Genomic DNA, 21,614 nt, shown 5'->3' with positions numbered 1-21,614 from the left:
TTCAAAAGAACGAATAATCCCGAGCGATTTCATATAAGAAACTTTATGGGACTCCTGAGCTCTGAGCTGGGTATAATACTCCGGGCGATTTTAAATAAAAAGCTCCATGTAAACGGGCCTCCAGATAGAAAATGTAACGTATGTATATATGTACAGAATCCCCCTTGAACCTTGGCTTTTGATTCAGCGTGGAATGTCAAATGATTTTTGTGAAGAAATCTGTATAACTTTGTATTTACCTCGACGATATGATCCCGATCGATTATGTTTTTGTGACAGTTTGAAGTCTTCGGTTCCTCCCATGAAGACCCGTCCGAGTTACTTCATGAGATTTCTCGATCGACTATATTCTGTGATAGTTTAAAGTCTCCGGTTCCTTCCCTGAAGACCCGTCCGAGTTACTTCATGAGATTTCCCGATCGACTATGTTCTGTGATAGTTTAAAGCCTTCGGTTCCTCCCATGAAGGCCCGTCCGAGTTACTTCATGAGATTTCCCGATCGATTATGTTCTGTGATAGTTTAAAGTCTCCGGTTCCTCCCATGAAGACCCGTCCGAATGAGATTTCCCGATTGACCATGTTCTGTTATAGTTTAAAGTCTCCGGTTCCTCCCATGAAGACCCGTCCAAGTTACTTCATGAGATTTCCCGATCGACTATGTTCTGTGATAGTTTAAAGTCTCCGGTTCCTCCCATGAAGACCCGTCCGAGTTACTTCATGAGATTTCCCGATCGACTATGTTCTGTGATAGTTTAAAGTCTCTAGTTCCTCCCATGAAGACCCGTCCGAGTTACTTCACGAGATTTCCCGATCGACTATGTTCTATGATAGTTTAAAGTCTCCGGTTCCTCCCATGAAGACCAGTCCGAGTTACTTCACGAGATTTCCTGATCGATTATGTTCTGTGATGGTTTAAAGTCTCCGGTTCCTCCCATAAAGACCCGTCCGAGTTACTTCATGAGATTTCCCGATCGACTATGTTTTGTGATAGTTTAAAGTCTCCGGTTCCTCCCATGAAGACCCATCCGAGTTACTTCATGAGATTTCTCGATCGACCATGTTCTATGATAGTTTAAAGTCTCCAGTTCCTCCCATGAAGACCCGTCCGAGTTACTTCATGAGATTTCCCGATCGACTATGTTCTGTGATAGTTTAAAGTCTCTAGTTCCTCCCATGAAGACCCATTCGAGTTACTTCACGAGATTTCCCGATCGACTATGTTCTGTGATAGTTTAAAGTCTCCGGTTCCTCCCATGAAGACCAGTCCGAGTTACTTCACGAGATTTCCCTATCGATTATGTTCTGTGATGGTTTAAAGTCTTCGGTTCCTCCCATAAAGACCCCGTCTAAGTTACTTCACGAGATTTCCCGATCGACTATGTTCTGTGATGGTTTAAAGTCTCCGGTTCTTTCCATGAAGACCCGTCCGAGTTACTTCACGAGATTTCCCGATCGACTATGTTCTGTGATGGTTTAAAGTCTCCGATTTCTCTTATGAAGATCCGTCCGAGTTACTTCATGAGATTTCCCGATTGACTATGTTCTGTGATGGTTTAAAGTCTCCGGTTCCTCCTATGAAGACCCATTCGAGTTACTTCATGAGATTTCTCGATCGACTATGTTCTGTGATGGTTTAAAGTCTCCGGTTTCTCCCATGAAGACTCGTCCGAGTTACTTCATGAGATTTCCCGATCGACTATGTTCTGTGATGGTTTAAAGTATCTGGTTCCTCCTATGAAGACCCGTCCGAGTTACTTCATGAGATTTCTTGATCGACTATGTTCTGTGATGATTTAAAGTCTCTGGTTTCTCCCATGAAGACCCGTCTAAGTTACTTCATAAGATTTCCCGATCGACTATGTTCTGTGATGGTTTAAAGTCTCTGATTTCTCCCATGAAGACCCGTCCAAGTTACTTCATAAGATTTCCCGATCGACTATGTTCTGTGATGGTTTAAAGTCTCCGGTTCCTCCCATTAAGACCCGCCCGAGTTACTTCATAAGATTTCCCAATCGACTATGTTCTAATGAAAAACTATAATGCTTGTACTGACCTCGTAGTGGTTTACTGCTTCTGAGTTTTTCTTAAGGAAATTGGATAGATCCCTCCTTAGGGTCCCCAATTGTTGACCGCTTGAATGGATTATAAAAGTTCGGTCAATGATTGTCAAACTGTTTGAGCCGCATTTATTTCTCGAGTGACGTTTGTCTTGCATTGTATCTACTGAAAGAAATAGAGTGCATACACTATAAGCATACTCATCTTTAGTTCGCTGGGAACTTGCTTTAACTAATTTGGATTTGTTCTTCCAGATATACTCTTGAATAATGTGATCTTGTTAGGTTCGATAAAGTTGTAAGTGATTTGCACTCCAGGGATGCTCGAGAATTCTTCCTTCAGTATCCTGAAGATAATATGAACCCGATGCGAGTTTCTCTATCACTTTTAAAAACCATATGGATGGTTAAAAAAGGAAAGTTTTAAAACTTTTAAAATTTTCTTTTAAACCATGTGGCCTAATTCAAATAAGAAAAGTTTTATAATTTTATAATCTCTCTTTTAAAACTTGTAGATATCTACAAAGAGAAGATTTTAAAAATTCAAAACACCCCTCATACTTTGAATTATGTGGCCGGCCCCCTTCTTGCTTGGGCACCAAGCAAGAGGCCGACCCCTTTGAGGAGGAAGTGGCTGACCCCATGGCTTGGTCACCAAGCCATGGGTCGGCCCCCTCTTGGACACCAAGATGGACTTTTCATGAGTGGATATGAGGCATTAATAAGGCTATGACAGGGACCTAGAGGAAAAATTAGTTTTGGCCTCCCGACGAGCTCGAGTATCTCGTGTTCGCCCCAAACACACAACTCAAGTTCATCAATAATAGCTCATTCCACTAGACAGTTATTATTGCACTACCGCACCAATCCCAAATTACATTATGGGCTCCTCCTGTGTTTAAGATGTCGGATACCACTAATTAATTGAGTTACTGACAACTCACTTTAATTAATATCTTAGTCCAAGAGTAGTACCACTCAACCTTATTGTCGTGTCGGACTAAGTCCACCTGCAGGGTTTAACATGACAATCCTTATGAGTTTCTCTTAGGGACATTATCAATCTAGATTACTAAAATACAGTTTCCTTCTATAATCAACAATACACACTATAAGTAATATCATTTCCCAACTTATCGGGTCTATTGATTTATCGAGCTAAATTTCACCCTTTGATAAGTCAAAGAAATAAATACTAAATATATGTGTTTGTTATTATATTAGGATTAAGAGCACACACTTCCATAATAACTAAGGTCTTGTTCTTTTATTAAGTCAGCATAAAAAGAACTTACTTTAAATGATTCTGCTCAATACACTCAGAGTATACTAGTGTAATTTTATAGTTAAGATAAACTAATACAAAATTACACTACGATTATTCCAATGAGTTGTTCCTTTTCATTTTAGTCATGAGCTACTATTTATAATTTATAAGGAATTGATAACATGATCTTTTGCATGTGACACCACACATCATGTTATCTACAATATAAATTAATTGAACAACTACACTTAGTATATAAATATAGTCATTTGATCAATATAATTCTTATTTCTAAATAAATGTTTATACAAAAAGTTAGACTTTTAGTATACACTCTAACAACCCAATCCAAAATATCTCTAATTTAAAGATTTTGACATATTAACTAATGTGGAGATTGCGAAGTTTAGGATCATGCTGCAGCTGTATTTTTCCTGAAAACATTCGGATTGAAGCAGCCGGAGAGTTACCACCTAGTCCATCTTCTTCTGGTGAGTTTCACTTTCTTTTGTTGCTCTGAAAGATTAACAAAGTCAATCTACTTCTGTCAATGTTTTCAAAACAGCACTGTAGGTAATCCTTGATTCAGTAGCAAAACTGGACCGGTTGAATTAACAAATAAATCATGATTCAATCGGAACTGTAAGTTTGCCTTTTATATTTAGTTTGCATGAATTAGCATAGAAATCAGGATTCAGCCAGCAACCTTTTGAACTGTTGGTTCACCTGCTGGTCCAGTTTCAAAATGGATCAACCAACTCGCTGTGATCTTATCGTACTTGTAAATTTGGATAGGACCGCCGGTTGACCCAAGAAACTAGAATCAGATGCTGTTGCTTGGGTTAGTTTGTGGACCAAAAATTGGTTGACCAACCGATTTTCCCTAAAATGTAAGAATTGGCTAGTTTTAAGAAAAACCGTTCCATTTTGTTATATAGCTTAAAGATTAAAATTCCTCATTCACAATTTTCATAATTAAATTTCTAATGGAAAAGTCTTTTTCATATTTTAAGCATTCTCCGTTTCAAGTGTAATTGCATTCTGGTCATTTTAGTTTCTTTCTCAGTACTTATTCTTGTGTCCTAGCAATTTTTTTTCCATATTGGTTTATGTTTTAATTATGATTTGCCTATTAATCTAGGCTGGTGTAACAAATTAACCCGTCCGGGTTGATGCCTGGATCTATTTGCAATGTAAACAAGTGAACCACTAATTTGACGGTTGATTATAACCCTTTGGACATTTTGACGGTTGATTATAACCCTTTATCACCTCTAACCTAGGATGGACTGTTAATAAAGGCGAGTGTAGCGGTAGGCCGCGTCCCCTTTCCTTCTCTCTTGCACAGCGATCTTTCTCGATTAGGGTTTATCGACTTCCGTCGATCTGCTTACGCGATATCGGAGATGAACGACGGGAGCAAGAGCACCGCCAGAGCCTCCTTCGGCACGCCAACCTTCTCCGGCTGTCAATCGGTCTCCACCAGCAGCAGCGTGGGCTCGCCCTCCAGCCGGATCGAGCCAATGGCGACCACGCCCGCCAGCGAGAACACCTTGGTCAGGCTGAATCACCTCGAAATCCACAGGGACGATGTGGGAACGCCAGAAGTAGCCGTGGGGTGAGGGGTCGTTTCCAAATTAAGTCTCTTTTTTATTTTTCTCGCTCCGAGCTACTTTCTCCGATGAGTGATTTGGTTGGGTTCTTGGTCTAGACAAGTAATTCTCGGTGTCAGCGCATGAGTTATTCGGGGTGCGGATATTGGTGCAGAATGGATTTTTGGTCGGGTGCAAACTGGAATTTTGATTAATGCCTCAGTAATGAGATTCCATATGGGATTTTTTTTTTCCTGGATGACTGAAAATCTGAAATTGCAATAACTTATGGCATCCACATTGTTGAAAACAAAGACTCTTCATTTATTTTGTTACTGCAGAAGGTTTTATTCGGGAAATTTCAGGATATTGAGGATTTTCTGAATCATTGTTCTAAGAAAAATTATATTGGTAGAATGTTGGAACCTCTATAAATTACTGTGAAAACTGTTGCTGTTACAGGCTTGATTACTGATTTTTTGATGCATACTGAAGTAGACTATGCCCTTGCCAATTTAATCTCGAATCAGTTTGTTGCAATTTTCTCCTCAATTTGTAGATCTTTTCAGTTGTACTGCCATCTTGTTGAGATTTTTTTTTATTCTTTGAAGCATGCTATTTTCTCCTCACTTTTTTTGGGTTCATTGAGATAATTGATCATATTTACTTGTCTAAAATATAACATGAGTTTATTGGCTAAAATGTGTCAATCATATTTCCTTTCACAATATATACTAACATTTGTGTCTGGTGATGATGGTGCTATTTGGCATGATTTTTCAAGGAACATTCAGTGGCTATAAATTTATATCAATTATATGTATGACACACACACAAATTGGTTATTTATGCTATATTGGCCAACACATTCATTTATAATGGACATAATCCATGGCCTTTGTGCAAAGTTTTAAATTATAATCCTTACTAAAATATGTATCTAACCTCTAAAAGACTTGCTTCAAGATTGCATCATATCGTTTGGTATATACATCCTCTGATCTTGTTTATGCTTCAAACATGTTATAAGAATGATCATATTCATTCGTGCTCATGGATTGACAATGGCCGTGGGATAATATGATGTTTTGTTGGTGTCTTGGTCATACTTCGGGAAGATTGTTTCCTGCTAATATGCTTGTCATGAATACATAATACTTATAAGATAGTTCATGATTATTCTTTGTTAAGGTAATGAGTGGGATAGTAACATGTTTTATGCAGTGCTAAAAAGAAAAAAAGTGGTGCTCGAGCAGTTTCAGGTGATAAAAGTGGAAGGGGACTCCAACAATTCAGCATGAAAGGTTATTTAAATCTGTTGTCACTAATGCTGTATTCAAGAATGTGTTGCTCGTGCAATGAAAAAGTATTTACAATATGTTTCTGCATATCATGTAATCTTTTGAATTTATTTGAAATTTTGTTCTTTGGTTTATGTCATGTCCAAACTGTTCAGTTTGTGAGAAAGTTGAAAGCAAGGGACGTACTACTTACAATGAGGTTAGCTTTCCTTTGGACTTATTAGGATTGATTATTTGCTGGAAAATATGCTTGCATGCTTTTTCTTTATTTCTTTCTGCTTGCAGTTTGATATTCCTGGTGAATCTATGTGTTAATTGTGTCTATCACTAGATCATCTTTCTGTCACATTTTCACCTAACTACATGAACGAACCAATCAGTCACCAGAAAATAGTATTATTGCTGATCTAAGATGTCAAGTAATTCTGTCTTCTACACAAATGTGTTCTGTTTCATTCTTTCATGGCCATAATGAGAAGAGATGGATTTTTGGACTCGAATCCAGTTGTATTTATCATATTCTAGAATCTTGGACATTAACTTTATCAGCAAATGTACATCTGCTAACTGAACTTTCACTGCTAGGCTTTCCTGCTTACAAAAAATGGAGGTTTAACCTTGTCTTGGACAATCCTTTGGTGTCCATAAGTATTAATGTTGGCTATATTTCTTACATGGTAAAAACAAATATTTTAATTAATTCAAACAGAGAAATACACTCAGTATGAAAATATTTGAGGCTTATGATTGCTTCCTATGAGTAAAAAGGTGACACTACTAGTATGAAAATTCTTTTTGTCACCACGTCATGGTTTCTCTAACAGGTGTAATTCCATCTGCCGGACCTATTTCCTTTCTTTAAATTTTATTTGGTACAATCTGTAGGTGCACTATAGTTGTTCATTGCTGCCTGTATCAACTTTGGTATTTTCCATAGCTTTAGTGATATAATTGCACGTGAATCTTTCCATCACTTATATCATTTCCATTCTTTAACAAATACTAATCCTATGAGTCAAAGATTAAATCTTATGAGAGTTGTTCTATTTGACATATTGATGCATTCATATATCTTAGTGAGATTTCATAGCAGTTGTTTGTTGTTCTAAATTTCTGTCTCTGCTTTTAAAACTTTATGGCGAGTTGAGGTATATTTACCTAAGTTCTACTCTGGAAACTCATACTTTTTATTTTACTTTTTCAGGTTGCAGATGAACTTGTTACAGAGTTTGCAGATCCCAACAATAATCCAGGATCTCAAGATCAGCTAAGTGAAAATGGCCTGACCTTCCAAAGATTATGCTCATTTAATCCAGGTTGTACATCTTCCATCACCAGACATATTCTGACAATAAATATTCCCTATTGTCTCATTATTGCGGAGGTTATAAGAAGCAGCATAAAAGAAAATCCTCTCCGTTGGACAGGTACGCAAAAAAGTCCTCACGCTTTACATTGCGTGCATGTATCTATTGTTCATTTTCTTCTCCACTTTTCTCTCGGCCACCGTACTGATTTGAGTGTCTGAGGGCATGTGCCAGGAACCCCCTCCCTGGTTCTAGCTCTAACGTTTCGTTTACTCTCTTTGTGGTGTGCGCAGGAAGGAGTGCCCTAGAGGAGTGCTAGGTGTCAATTTCTTCTCCACCCGAGAGTCTTCTTCCAGTCAACAACAAAGTCATCTGTCCAGCGTGTCATCTCTCCAGAGTCTTCTTCTAGTCAACAACAGAGTCATCTGTCCAGCGCGTAATCTTCACTGTTTTTTAGACAAGATCATTTTCTATGATGTTTTCTTAAACATGATTGTTTCCTAATGTATCTTGCGCTTCTCCTTTGAGATTTGATCACCTTGAATAAAAGGAGGAAATGACGATCTGTATCTACCAAATCCTCCGGCTCCTAATTAAACCCTAAAAAGCACATCTTTACCAGCCAAATTTAAACTTGTCGCATCTCCAATTAAATCCTAGAAAAAATTCATCTTTACGACGAGATAAGAAAAGTAACTAGCTCTGCATGGAGATCGAAAAACTAGGTATACATTTTGGAGCGAATTAACAAAATACATTGGTGATTAGAGGAGAATTAGACAAAATAATTGTTTGTCTTGGTGTGAGAACGATTATTCTCTTAATTCTCCTCTAATCGCCAATGTATTTTGTTAATTCGCTCCAAAATGTACACCTACTTTTTCGATCTTAATGCAGAGGCAGTTACTTTTCTGATCTCGTTGTAAAGATGAGTTTTTTCTAGGATTTAATTGGAGATGCGACAAGTTTAAATTTGGCGGGTAAAGATGTGCTTTTTAGGGTTTAATTAGGAGCCGGAGGATTTGGTAGATACAGATCGTCATTTCCTCCTTTTATTCAAGAAGGAGGAGCGCAAGATACCTTAGGAAACAATCATGTTTAAGGAAACCTCATAGAAAATGATCTTGTCTGAAAGTAGTGGAGATGACGCGCTGGACAGATGACTCTGTTGTTGACTAGAAGAAGACTCTAGAGAGATGACACGCTGGATAGATGACTTTGTTGTTGATCGGAAGAAGACTCTCGGGTGGAGAAGAAATTGACACCTAGCACTCCTTCCTGCGTACACCACAAAGAGAGTAAAGGAAATGTTAGAGCTAGAACCAGAGAGGGGGCTAGAACCAGAGAGGGGGTCCCTAGCATAGGCCCTCCGACACTCAAATCAGTACGGTCGTTGAGAGAAAAGTGAAGAAGAAAATGAACAGTAGATGCGTGCACGCAATGTAAAACGTGAGGACTTTTTTGCGTACCTGGCCAACGAAGAGAATTTTCTTTTATGCTGCCTCTTATAACCTCCGCAATAATGAGACAGTAGGAAATATTTATTGTCAGAATATGTTTGGTGATGGAAGATGTGCAACTATCCTTCGAGGAATTTTCTGTTACCAGTATATGAATCACTTCTTATAACTTTTGCCATTAATGAGGCAATTGAGAGAATATGTTGTCAGAATGTCGGGTGATGGAAGATGTATAGCTACCTTTGAGGAAGGTTCTATCACACGTATATGTTATAGCAACAGAATATTTTGTTATTCTCTAACGGGTTGTTACGATTCCTTAACAATGATATCTTCGGGAGGCAGTCCGGCCGACCTAATAGCCGACCAGCTATATGATGAGAGATTGACAATAGAAATGGGAACCTAAGTCCCTTAAGTACGAATGACTCTTAGACCGACCAGATTTGTATTGAGAGTTGCCTCATACATTTGCCTTATATAAAAGTGGGGGAGTTGAGCCTCGTAAACCTGATTGGCGTTGTAACTGACCATATGTCGAGAGTTGCTTTAGTGTTGCAAAATAGGGAATTATGCCATGTAAACCCGATTAGCCCTTGGGCCGACCGAGCATATGCTGAGAGATAGGGAGCTATGGCCTGTAAACCCGATTGACGCTTGGGTCGACCAACCATATGCTGAGAGTTACCTCAGTGCTGCAAGATAGGGAATTATGCAAACCCGACCAACCCTTGGGCCGATCGAGCATATGCTGAGAGATAGGCAGCTATGCCTTGTAAACCTGATTGGCACTTGGGTCGACAGACCATATGTTGAGAGTTACCTTAGTGCTGCAAGATAGGGAATTATGCCCTGTAAACCCAACTAGCCCTTGGGTCGACCAGACATATGCTGAGAGATAGAGAGCTATGCCTTGTAAGCTCGATTGATGCTTGGACCGACCGACCATATGCTGAGAGATAGAGAGCTATTCCTTGTAAACTCGACAGACGCTTGGGTCGATCGACCATATTATGAGAGATAGGGAGCTATGCCCTGTAAACCCGACCGACCGTTGGGGCTGATTGGATTTATTCTATGTGTCTTGGCGTCGAGGTGTGGAACGTTGTGGCCCTTAAGTTCGGCCGACGCTAAAGCTGACTGGCTCCGTACTAAATACCTCAGCGTTAAAGAGTGAGGAGTTGAGTCTTGATGAGAGTAACTTGGCCATCTGCTTATACTCATTGATTATCACGTTACCTTGAGTTTAACTTCCACATCACAAAAATCTATGAATTATCAATTTTCTAGTTCCAAGTAGAAATGCAGTCCCAATGCGGATTTTGAAGGCTTAATGCAAGCCACACAAAGTGACATACTGCTGGCTTAAATTGAAGTTTGATTAGTTTTCAAGATCCTATTTTTTTAAATTTTGTTTTATTTTTTATTTTTTTCAAAATCTCTAATGCAAGTTGATAAACACTGTCAGGAACAACATCAACATCAAGGATTAAAAGCTGGCAATGGTGGTTCTTGGTGGCCCTCAATATCTTCTTCCTTCTCGCCGGCCAGACCGTGGCAACTCTTCTTGGGAGATTCTACTATGACCAAGGAGGCAATAGCAAGTGGATGGCAACTCTTGTTCAAACTGCATGCTTTCCTATCCTCTTCATTCCCTTACTTCTTTTACCTTCTAAACAACCTCCTCCAGCAATTGTAGCCACAACTCCTCTTTACATCAAGATTGCTTTCATATACCTTGCTTTGGGCGGTTTAATAGCCGCCGATAACTTAATGTATTCGTATGGTCTTCTATACGTTCCGGTTTCGACTTACTCCCTCATTTGTGCCACTCAACTAGCCTTCAATGCCATCTTTTCCTACTATCTGAATAACCAGAAGTTTACTGCTTCTATACTCAACTCTGTTGTTCTGCTGACACTCTCTGCGGCCTTACTCGGTGTCAATGAGGATTCGGAGAGCTCTGAAGAGGTTTTGAAGGGGAAGTATACTCTCGGATTCATATTGACATTAGGAGCCTCAGCTACCTACTCGCTCATCCTCTCCTTGATGCAGCTTTCATTTCAAAAGGTTATCCGAAAGGAGACTTTCACAGTTGTATTGGAAATGCAGATCTATACTGCTCTTGTGGCGAGTTGTGTTGCGGTGGCTGGGTTATTCGCGAGTGGGGAGTGGAAGAGTTTGAAGGGTGAGATGGAGGGATTTAAAAAGGGGAAATTGGCATATGTTATGACTCTGGTTTGGATTGGTCTCTCCTGGCAGTTGGCATCGGTCGGCGTCGTGGGGCTCATCTTTGTCGTGTCGTCTCTCTTCTCGAATGTGATAAGCACCCTGGCGCTGCCTACCGTGCCTATATTTGCTGTCATCTTCTTTGATGACAAGATGAATGGGATCAAGATTGTGGCAATGCTTCTTGCCATTTGGGGTTTTGTTTCTTACCTTTATCAGGAATGCCTTGATGACTACAGAGCTAAGAAGGCTTCAGATCATGCTGCTGACCATCTCTCTGGTTACGACCCAGCCACGATGGAAGCTCAAGTATACTCTGATTATTTTGATACTTGTTAGTATCTTTGACAATGAATCTTCTTTATGCATTTGTAAACATAAAATAGTTTTTTATTTTTTATTTGCGTGCTAGTCATTTCTAGTCCAAAATTCCCATCCTTTTTGGTGATTATAAATCTTCTGTAATAATTGAAAGTTTTCCTTCCCGAATTAGCAAACTGATCTATTTCTATCAAATAAAATATTATGTGTTGCACTGGGATCACTTGTTCCTACCATCAGAATATTTTTTATCTGCTGCATTCCGTTCTTCAATCGCCCAAAAAAAATCCACTGAACATTAATCTGTACAGTGTCATAAAGCCAACATGCTACTTTGTGATACGAATGTAGTGAATAGAAGCATCAAAAATAAGATAGTACAGTTGTTCCATTCTTTTAACAAAATTAATATATAAACATCACGATGCTACAAAGCTAACATTTCTGGATCATCTGTAGTAGTTGATGCTGCTACACTCTTGGAGTTCCTCCATGCTCACAGCACAGCTTAATGGTTCATGCTTTAGCACAACTCATCCATCATGGCTTATGAAGTTTAAAACCAAACACCCTCGGAATGCAGCGGTGTGAAGGTTTTTGAGGCTTCAGGTGCCCGTATGTCATCAAAAACAGGTGAGGGAATGTTGCTCCAAAGTAATCTCCATCAATATCTAAGCAAGGTAAGTGAAGTTCACGTAAATTAATTGTTCTATTATATACCATTAATGCAAAGCTGTTGGTTGTGAAATTTTATCCCAAGATGAACCTAAGCAGTCATACTGAAGATGGGGAAAGGATACTGCCATGGAACTTTGATCTTGGATAGTATACATCTTCACATTTGGGACAATAAATCTTAACAGTGCCTGAACGAGGAATATCCGATGGTCCAACAGGAAGACAAGGCTGCCCACAACAGTAAACTCGAGGGCATCTTCCAAATTCATAGTTCTTGAATTTTTCTAGCTACACAAATAGTCACTAAAGATGGTCAACATGATCAATCACTTGAGAAAATTGAAAATTTTGAGAAAATCCAGGGTTTTATCATTGCAGCCATTCCTTTACTAGTTAATATATATCGAACATGGATCAGGCCATAGAGCATCTCTGCTGCTGATTCAGCCAACTCATGTTGTTCTTCAGTGAACATGTCTCCTGTTCAGATTGAACCCCAGGGACAGATCACACATTTTATCACACAATATGTATAGAGAAGCTTATATGAAATGAAACCATACATGACATGTCAAGCTCAAGCATCCAATCTGTGCATGCTAAGTGAAACTAGAGTTTTGGTTTCATTATCACATATTCATATGCTATTTACCTCATCATTACTAAGTTAATTTGTCCATTTCCAAGTCTAAGTTTCTATCTGTTAGATTAGTTGTTGTATAATTTTCTAAATGCATGGGTTGTATTCCTATATGATATACAACGAAATATCCAAATTCTCAACTATTTGCAGACCAAAGCGAATTATTCAAGTATTTATTCTGTGGATCTCTTCTATTTGCAAGTAATGGAAGAATACAATCAAGTCTTATCCCACTAGGTGGGATCGGCAAGTAATGGAAGAATATTGAACAAAAAAGAAATATACCGATAAGATCTGAGAACTTCAAGGGAAAGGATGCTGGCTTGATAGACTAAATTTTTTAAACCATAGTTGACACTGACAGTTATAGAGGACAAGTCATTAGTTTCTATGTGTGCATGCCATTAGTTTCTTATCCTATTTCCTAAATCACTACATTATTTTGCTAATTTAATGTTCAACTTTGCTCTCTTTTCAAAGGATTTAAGTCAGGTCTCTTTCAGAATGACTATTTGAATAACACCTAAATTTGATGAAATCACTGATGGTTGTCTCCCTCATTAGCCAAATTTCACGATCTACTCTGGCTACAATTGGTACAACTAATTTCCACTAAGTTTGTACATGGTTGAGCTTGCAAAGACAGGTATTTGTGTAGCAGTATACAATTCCCTCAAAGCAGACCAATTGATGGCATCATTTATTCAAGTGAACTACCTATCATCATCATCATCATCATCATCATCATCATCATCATCATCATCAAAACCAGAGTTCCTTTACTCCAGAAGTCAATCAACCATGTGTTTGCAAACCTGGAAACCAAAATAAACAATTGAGCACATAAAGGGTAACTAAATAATGTATGACTATATTTAGAGCATGCATATATGAAAAAATGGTCCCAAAGACTACTTATTAGCTATTCAAAGGTTTAGATAGCTAGGATAGTTAGCCAAGGATTGCATAAACACATTAGTCAAGCTTACCATGAGAAGATTCAACGTCCAAGATCAGATCAAGAGCATAGTCATAGTAAGGAACTTGACTACTTAGTCCACATAAGTTGAAATCATCTTGAATATATTCATCATCAACTTCACAGAAAAAATCGTTCCCTCTTAGGTTAGAGAACCATGAAATCCAAGATGTATCTTCTCCATCAGAACCACTGACATCAGATTCTTCCCTATCTGTTTCTAACTCTTCTGGGACACCAGATACAAAATACAAAGTTATGAAAAATATGGCTAAGAAACATGAAAAATAACTAGAGACTACAAAAGTGAACTACCAGTATGTCCAAAAACGGCTTATCGATCCTAGCTAAATGGCAGAACAAAATTTGTAGGATTGCTAATCTCTCAAAATAAGGTTCTATATGCCACAATTATGCTTCCCAAGGAGGTATGCTTGTGCAATTGTGGAACAATGCCTGATGACAGGCTTATCCACCTGAAATGAACCTGATAGGTTCACTGGAATGAGATTTCTTAATTATTTTTCTGTTTTTTCTAGGAAAAGAGGATGCCATTGCATGTGCAAATGATTTCGGTGCTACAAGCTAATACATGCATTTGATTGAATAACAAATTTAGTAGTATACACAAATGTGAGAACCTAACCAAATAAGCAGAGACCGAGCACATAATTAAAAGAGATATTCGCAGATACCACAATACAATTCCAAATGTAGGAACTTTACCGTCGGAGGTCTTGTGCTTGGTTAAGGACCGTTGCTCCGGATGGTTTCCGGAGGCGGACGAGGGCACCGTGAGCCTGTCCCTGTCCTTGCCAATCATGCCCCTGGACGTCGACGGCGAGGACTTCTCCAAGTGCTTGTCGAGGGCATCATTGATCCTCTTCCAATCCAAGTGCCCAGTCTCCAGCTTCGACCCGTTCCCTCCCCTGTACATATCTCACCCTCGTCCAGTCTCCAGTTTCAGAATGACTATTTGAATAACACCTAAATTTTAAACATTTTATGATTTACAATATCTAAGAGCCGCTCAATTGGATATTTAATTATTTTTAACTTGAAAGTAGTAGGACGATTGTACAATTCGAATCTCCGGGAAACAATCTCTCCAATGTGATTTAACGTGATTAACCACTCAGTTACTGTAATTTAACTCCCTTTTAAATATCTTAGAAGGAAAATAAAGAACATCTGAGATGACATCATTCATCTTTGGCCACAACATGGCTGTATCGATGTGATTATATTTAATATGGATAGTTATATATAACGAAACATAATACAAAATAAGATCTTCACATATTTCGAAGGCAAATTAAGACTACACAGACAAACATTGAATAATTAATTACACATTTGGCAGTGTGACACTGATCAAGAGTCGAGTTTCGGATTCAGGTATCATGATCACCACGAGCCCGTCATCATTCCCATCGAAGATAATCTGACTCGACACGTGCACAGGCTTATTACCCGGAGCCAGACTCAATTCCTCCATTCCAAACTGGTCCCACCAAGCCACGTCACATTCCACGTCGTCGGACTGCACTGTCGTCGTCGAGCTTGAGTTCGCCAGCGTCTTGACCGTCAAGTCGCCGACCTGGTGACTGACGATGAGCACGAACTCCGAAACAGGCCTCGCCTTGAGCCTAGCGGTAGCCTCTCGGAGGCAAGCGATTGCCATTGCGTCGTACGACTGCGAACTGTCTCGCTGACGAACCTCGAACAACATGGTGGCGTAAGGGTTGGAGGAGGAAGGATGGCGGTTAGTGTCTGAGAGTGCGAGTTCAATCGACCTGAGACGGTTGGGGCGGTCGGGTCGTTGGAAGTAGCTCAAGTGGAACATGGAGGATTTGAGGAGGGTTGCCGGTGTCAGCATTTGGGTGTGGATTTCAGCCCATGACACGAGGAATTTAATGAGGAAGAAGGGGTCAGCCAAGAGGAGACTGCAACTCACACCGATGGAGTAGCCATCTCCTTCGAATTGGGTCACCTGCCACGTTTGATCGATAATTTCAATTTTTTTTTCTTCTTTTCTTTTCTGTGCTAAATAAATAAATAAATACATTTACCTGAATATAAAAAAGCGCGGAAAAATCTGGGCGGTCCATGTTTACGTCGTCCCAGTAGGCCAAATGGGCCTGCACTTCATGGGCCTCCTTTGACCCAATGACGTCGGCCATGGTCACCTCCGCCGTCGCGTGCACCAGCCGCACTCCGGCGTCGTTGAACTTGACCTCCCACCGGCCACCTCCGGCCGATTCTGCCTCCTTCTTCCGGAGCCGGCCGGATAGAACCGGGCGCTCCGGAAGCGCCGCGCTCAGAGACTCCTTCACCCGCGCCGCCACCGTCAACGGGGACTCTTCCGTCCCTGCCGGGTTGTAGTACATCACCACTTGGAATCGGGTCTGCGCTATCACTGCGACGGTGGCGGGGGGAACGGACATGAAGACGGACCGGGCTTGGTCGGGCGGCGTCACCTTCCCCGGTGGCGCCGTCTGGATGGCGTCGATGTGGAGCCTCTTTGCCATTTTTGGGGAAAATGGCGGGGAGACGTTGGGGGAAAGACTTCGGCCACTTCCTCTCTTTAAAGGCTCGTTCGGATTAGGTGACGTAGTTGCCCGATTAATTAACACCAGTCAATATTAAAGTGATTTTAATTAAATTTAAACAATTTTAATAAAAATAAAATAATATTTTAAAATATTAGTATTATTCGGAATCACTTAAAAAAATTATAATTAATCTTATTTTTAATGTCCTTTTTTTTCTTTTAAGATAAAATAAAATCTATTATTTTTATTATTATTTTCAAACTTCTTATAATATTTTTTCTCATAAAATATTCTGCTATTTTCTTTTATAAGACACATGAAACGTATGATCTTTATCGTTTAACATTATTTATTATTATTATTATTATTATTATTATTATCATCACGAAATACATATTTATTTTTTTTAAAAAAACATTAAATTGTGCGGCTGCTCGTAAGTCGTTGGATGCTTTAAATGGAATTAGTTGAGCAATTTGGGCGACGAGCAAATTAATCCGCCGCGATGCAAACATTTGGAACAATAATAAAGAAGGCAGTTGGGCAAACTCGCAACCACTTGGCGTTGGGAAAATTAAAGACGTGCCTATTTAAGACATAATTGGGTTGGATGAGCTAATTATATCCACCTCAACCAAAAAAATCGGTTTGGAGTTAAATTGGACCATCGAATATTAATTAATCAATTATTTATTATTTATGACATACAATAAGCATGGTTCCGTTCAGGCATTTATTCAAACGGTTGGTGACCATGTAAGAGAAACATCAACAGTGTTTTCTGACTTCTGAGTGCCTTATGCTTGGGCAGAGACGCTAGTTAGAAGGACAATGTATTGTAATAAACTTGTCTCCCTTTTTTTTTTTTTTTTTTTTTTTCTCTATTTTTTTATATATTTATATAGCAGAATAAGATTAACACACGCACATATCTTATATATATATAGTTAAGAACTACATTACATTACATGGACACATTATATATCGATCGACCATAGACCTACACAGACCTCCTAGAAAAGCCATTTTATCCATTTATTTTACTTTATTATTATTTTGCTAATTTATTTTTTTTTAATTTTTTTGTCCAAATGAATCACTAGTGGCCGGTGGTTTGGTCCTTGAACTCCCTCACCCTGCCCGTGACCCGCCGACGCGCCTCCTCCAGCTGGTCCGCCCCCGGCGGCTGCTTCCCGGTCAGATACTTGTACATCCACGACAGCACCGAAAGCGCCGCCATCCCGAGCCCGCCGGAGGTCAGGAACCCGGCCGCCACCAGCGCCGCCGCGATAGCCGCCGGCACCAGCACCGGACTGAAGATGACCAGCAGCGGCGTGGCCACCGCCAGCCCGATCACTGTAGCCGCCAGCGTCAGCCCCGACAGCACCAGCATTGAGCCGCCCGCCGTGGCCGCCGCCACAGCCTTCACCGCCGCGTGCGACGGCGGCTGCTGCTGGTGCTGATCGCGTCCGTACTGCATGTCGGCCATCGGTATTTCTTCGATCGTGAAAAAATAGATTTGGTGATATATTTGCCTTGAATTTATTTACGTGATATTTATAGGTGGATTCGGGGGGCGAAGGGCGACGCGTGGCTAGAGGAACGGCAGCGAGTTGGTGCTGCATGGCGAGCAGGAGCCACGCGTGGCTTATGCGGACGACTCCGCCGGCGATACGAGCGAGGCGAAGGATTTGATACTAATTAACTGGCTGTTAGCCGTGTTAATAGAATTATCAAACGGCTGTTAATCTCGTCATCAATTTGTAATGAAATATGGCTGTGCCGATCGATCCAACTCAATTTGTAACCGCTTTTTAATTTATATGGGAAAAACTTAGGATATTTTTGATTTAAAAAAAGTCATAGGGGCATAGTTAGGTAAATATCAAATACGAAGGCTGCTTCTGTAAAATGCTCAAAGCTCACATTCTCGCTTCAATTTCCACGTGGCAACTGCATCGGCAAGTTTTCATGTCGCGGTCAAAATGGAACAAAATGTCGGGCCTCTACTCTCTTTTCCCTTTCTTCGATCGGCGAAGAAGCCGGCGGCGCGAGTTCTCCATCGCGCCAGCCACCCCTTCCCGACGGTCGAGTCGAGTCTCCCGGCTTCGCACCTCTTCGGAGATTGATCCGATCGATGCCTCTTGCCTCGCCGGGATTCCTGAATCACGAAGTGCTGGCAATGCTTATGCGAAACTAGGGCAGATCGGGCTCTTCCGCTCTTCGTTCGCCGGTCCCGTCTAATATGCCCTCCGTCATCGCAAAGTCCTCTTACCAGAGGACTCTTATTGATGGGGACGGAGACGGGAGCGGAGACGGAAGTGGGAAGACACATCTCTATTTGAACATTTACGACATCTCGCCGGTAAATAAGTACTTATATTATTTGGGCCTCGGCATCTTCCATTCCGGGATTGAAGGTCTGTCTTCAATGGCTCAGTGTTCGATTTAACTCGATTCGATATTCCATGTTGACTATCTGTCTCGTAATCATTGCAAGAGTTGATTGGTTTCTCTTTTCTCGTACCAATTGCATTTGTGATGAATTCGAAGAAGTTGCAATTCATTTACATGATGTTTCTTGTGAAAGTTTAAAGCGAGTGCTACTCTAAACTTTTCATTTTTTTAGGTTAACTTCTTCATAGAACATCACTAATTTGCTTTTCTATCACCGTTTAAACTGAGAATTTGTGAGATTTAGTTTTAATCCATGGAAACTAAATGTACATCATATCTAACTTCAATTAGTTGGGGAAAAATTGTGCATTGTTTTGCTATGATTAACCCGTATGCCTTGCTGTGAATAAACTTTTCCTGCTGGAAATTGTTGCCTAAGTGGGTTTGTATTGCTCATAGTGAATATCCAAGGTGATTTCTGTTGGGATCATGAGGATGAGATGATCAAACGCTAGGGCGGTGGTGAATAGTGTATGTACCTACAAATGCGGTTTAAAACAACTACTCTTGCAAATTCTTGGCAAATTCACACATATTAGCAATGGAATAAACATAAGCACAAATGTAAGCTAACCACAATCTCTAACATGTTTTTTTATGTGGTTCGGCAGCTCCCAAGGCTCCAACTCCATGGCTATGATATGTCGGTGGATCACTCACGGAAAACTATTATTTTTCTTCTTCTTGGTCAACTATCGGAAGTGGAGAAATCTTTTACAAGTATAAGCATTACAATGAACTACAAAAGAAAGTTCCAAGTTAATAGTAGCTCACTTTTCAGGTTCAATTATTGACTCAAGATACTTAGCAGGACCAAGTTAATAGTAGCTTACTTTTCCTTATAAAGCTTTATTATTAGTTCACAACTCAGAATGTGGAGGGTTAAACTGGGGCTCAGAATTTAAGCATAACTTGGAATTTTTTGCTCACTTCCCATTCATGTGCATGAAAATGATCTAATTTCTAATAGTCTTTGGATTTTATCATCGTCCCCATCATCAAACAATGTTAGTACTTAGTGCAACATATTATACCTCTTGTGCACTTCGTTCTTTTAGTTTGAATCCATAGCTCATAGTTTGATAATTCTACTGTTATTTCTCTGTGAAGCCCATGGTATGGAATATGGATTTGGAGCACATGAGTTCTCGATGAGCGGGGTATTTGAAGTAGAGCCAAAAAGCTGTCCTGGATTTATCTTCAGACGATCTGTGTGGCTGGGCACCACAAATATGTGTCGCTCAGAATTTCGCTTATTTATCGAAGATATTTCTGAGAAATACTATGGAGACACCTACCATTTGATGGACAAGAACTGCAACCATTTTACAGATGAGGTAAGCATGCTGCTGATAGGGAAGCCAATTCCAGGATGGGTGAATCGACTCGCTAAAATTGGTAAACATCCCGATCCAAAATATCTCCAATTCAAAGATTTTCACATATTAACTAATGTGGAGATTGCGAAGTTTAGGATCATTCTGCAGCTGTATTTTTCCTGAAAACGTCCGGATTGAAGCAGCCGGAGAGTTACCACCTCGTCCATCTTCTTCTGGTGAGTTTCACTTTCTTTTGTTGCTCTGAAAGATTAACAAAGTCAATCTACTTCTGTCAATGTTTTCAAAACAGCATTGTTAATTAGGTAATCCTTGAATCAGTAGCAAAACTGGACCGGATGAATTAACATAGAAATCATGATTCAATCGGAACTGTAAGTTTGCCTTTTATATTTAGTTTGCATGAATTAGCATAGAAATCAGGATTCAACCAGCAACCTTTTAAACTACTGGTTCACCTGCTGGTCCAGTTTCAAAATAGATCAACCGACTCGCTGTGATCTTATCATACTTATAAATTTGGATTGGACCGCCCCAAGAAACTAGAATCAGATACTGCTGCTTGGGTTAGTTCGTGGACCAAAAACTAGATCGACCAACCGATTTTCCCTAAAATGTAAGAATTGGCTAGTTTTAAGAAAATCCGTTCCATTTTGTTATATAGCTTAAAGATTAAAATTCCTCATTCACAATTTTCATAATTAAATTTCGAATAGAAAAGTCTTTTTCATATTTTAACCATGCTCCGTTTCAAGTGTAATTGCATTCTGGTCATTTTAGTTTCTTTCGCAGTACTTATTCTTGTGTCCTAGCACTATGTTTTTTTTTCCATATTGGTTTATGTTTTAATTATGATTTGCCTATTAATCTAGGCCGGTGTGACAAATTAGCCCGTCCGGGTTGATGCCTGGATCTATTTGCAATGTAAACAAGTGAACCACTAATTTGACCAGTGAATTGGCGGGCTAGAACTTGTCGGTCTGGTCTTATAACCATGGATCTCGTCACTAATTTATATCTGAAAATTTTGTATTTGCAGATGGGTCGGACATATTTGATTTGTCATGCCTACAAGGATTGGCTGAAGAGTCAGACCGCCAATGTTTGATGAAACCAAACGATGGCTTTGTGCATGCAAATGATAAGCCACCAAAGGATCACTAGACAAGACATTTATTGAATTTGCGATTGCTAAACATGTCGGCTCATTATTCTTGTTCATTGTAAATGGTTGCCTTCTCGATACGTGAACAATAATTATTGTCATGCATGGCTTCTTTAACTGTGTTCTTTCCGTGCGTTTGATCTCTGATCATTGTTTACTTTCACAAGTTCAAAGAGAAGTATTGGCCAGAGACATCCCTATGTTCAAGCTAAAATCATGATGGAAAAAATTGTTTATGTAGAATATCAAACAAGTGTTTTAGCAAG

At 39.8% G+C, this 21,614-nt stretch overlaps 5 protein-coding genes across 6 annotated transcripts; 2 read left to right on the top strand and 3 right to left on the bottom strand.

Annotated features, from left to right (window-relative positions):
• Nucleotides 1–4,602: 4,602 nt before the first annotated feature.
• LOC122021190 (probable purine permease 11) lies at nucleotides 4,603–11,757 on the top strand. Of its 2 annotated transcripts, XM_042579267.1 has the most exons (5): nucleotides 4,603–4,942; nucleotides 6,141–6,220; nucleotides 6,373–6,416; nucleotides 7,422–7,644; nucleotides 10,453–11,757. In XM_042579267.1, exons 1-5 carry the CDS (start codon nucleotides 4,731–4,733, stop codon nucleotides 11,550–11,552), a joined length of 1,659 nt encoding a protein of 552 aa, XP_042435201.1. In that variant the 5' UTR covers nucleotides 4,603–4,730; the 3' UTR covers nucleotides 11,553–11,757. The 2 variants fall into 2 exon arrangements, with proteins under 2 accessions (XP_042435201.1, XP_042435202.1); XM_042579268.1 differs by lacking the exons at nucleotides 6,373–6,416; nucleotides 7,422–7,644.
• A 317-nt stretch (nucleotides 11,758–12,074) lies between these two features.
• On the bottom strand, nucleotides 12,075–14,771 carry LOC122021193 (putative casein kinase II subunit beta-4). The gene is made up of 5 exons (XM_042579271.1): nucleotides 14,561–14,771; nucleotides 13,845–14,063; nucleotides 12,584–12,692; nucleotides 12,335–12,501; nucleotides 12,075–12,205 (listed from the first exon to the last, which is right to left on the bottom strand). Exons 1-5 carry the CDS (start codon nucleotides 14,769–14,771, stop codon nucleotides 12,075–12,077), a joined length of 837 nt encoding a protein of 278 aa, XP_042435205.1.
• A 323-nt stretch (nucleotides 14,772–15,094) lies between these two features.
• Nucleotides 15,095–16,386, bottom strand: LOC122021191. The gene is made up of 2 exons (XM_042579269.1): nucleotides 15,907–16,386; nucleotides 15,095–15,827 (listed from the first exon to the last, which is right to left on the bottom strand). Exons 1-2 carry the CDS (start codon nucleotides 16,363–16,365, stop codon nucleotides 15,183–15,185), a joined length of 1,104 nt encoding a protein of 367 aa, XP_042435203.1. The 5' UTR covers nucleotides 16,366–16,386; the 3' UTR covers nucleotides 15,095–15,182.
• A 913-nt stretch (nucleotides 16,387–17,299) lies between these two features.
• On the bottom strand, nucleotides 17,300–17,878 carry LOC122021195 (oleosin 16 kDa-like). Its single transcript, XM_042579274.1, has one exon. It carries the CDS (start codon nucleotides 17,876–17,878, stop codon nucleotides 17,489–17,491), a length of 390 nt encoding a protein of 129 aa, XP_042435208.1. The 3' UTR covers nucleotides 17,300–17,488.
• Nucleotides 17,879–18,380: 502 nt separating this feature from the next.
• On the top strand, nucleotides 18,381–21,465 carry LOC122021194 (deSI-like protein At4g17486). Its single transcript, XM_042579272.1, has 4 exons — nucleotides 18,381–18,809; nucleotides 19,957–20,244; nucleotides 20,321–20,401; nucleotides 21,223–21,465. The coding sequence occupies exons 1-4, from the start codon at nucleotides 18,635–18,637 to the stop codon at nucleotides 21,345–21,347; spliced, it is 669 nt and encodes a 222-aa protein (XP_042435206.1). The 5' UTR covers nucleotides 18,381–18,634; the 3' UTR covers nucleotides 21,348–21,465.
• Nucleotides 21,466–21,614: the final 149 nt, after the last annotated feature.

Source organism: Zingiber officinale, chromosome 9A (genome assembly GCF_018446385.1).
Source record: "Zingiber officinale cultivar Zhangliang chromosome 9A, Zo_v1.1, whole genome shotgun sequence".
Lineage (NCBI taxonomy): Eukaryota > Viridiplantae > Streptophyta > Magnoliopsida > Zingiberales > Zingiberaceae > Zingiber > Zingiber officinale.
Note: the sequence above shows the minus strand (reverse complement) of the source record. Positions and strands in the feature narration are given on the sequence as shown.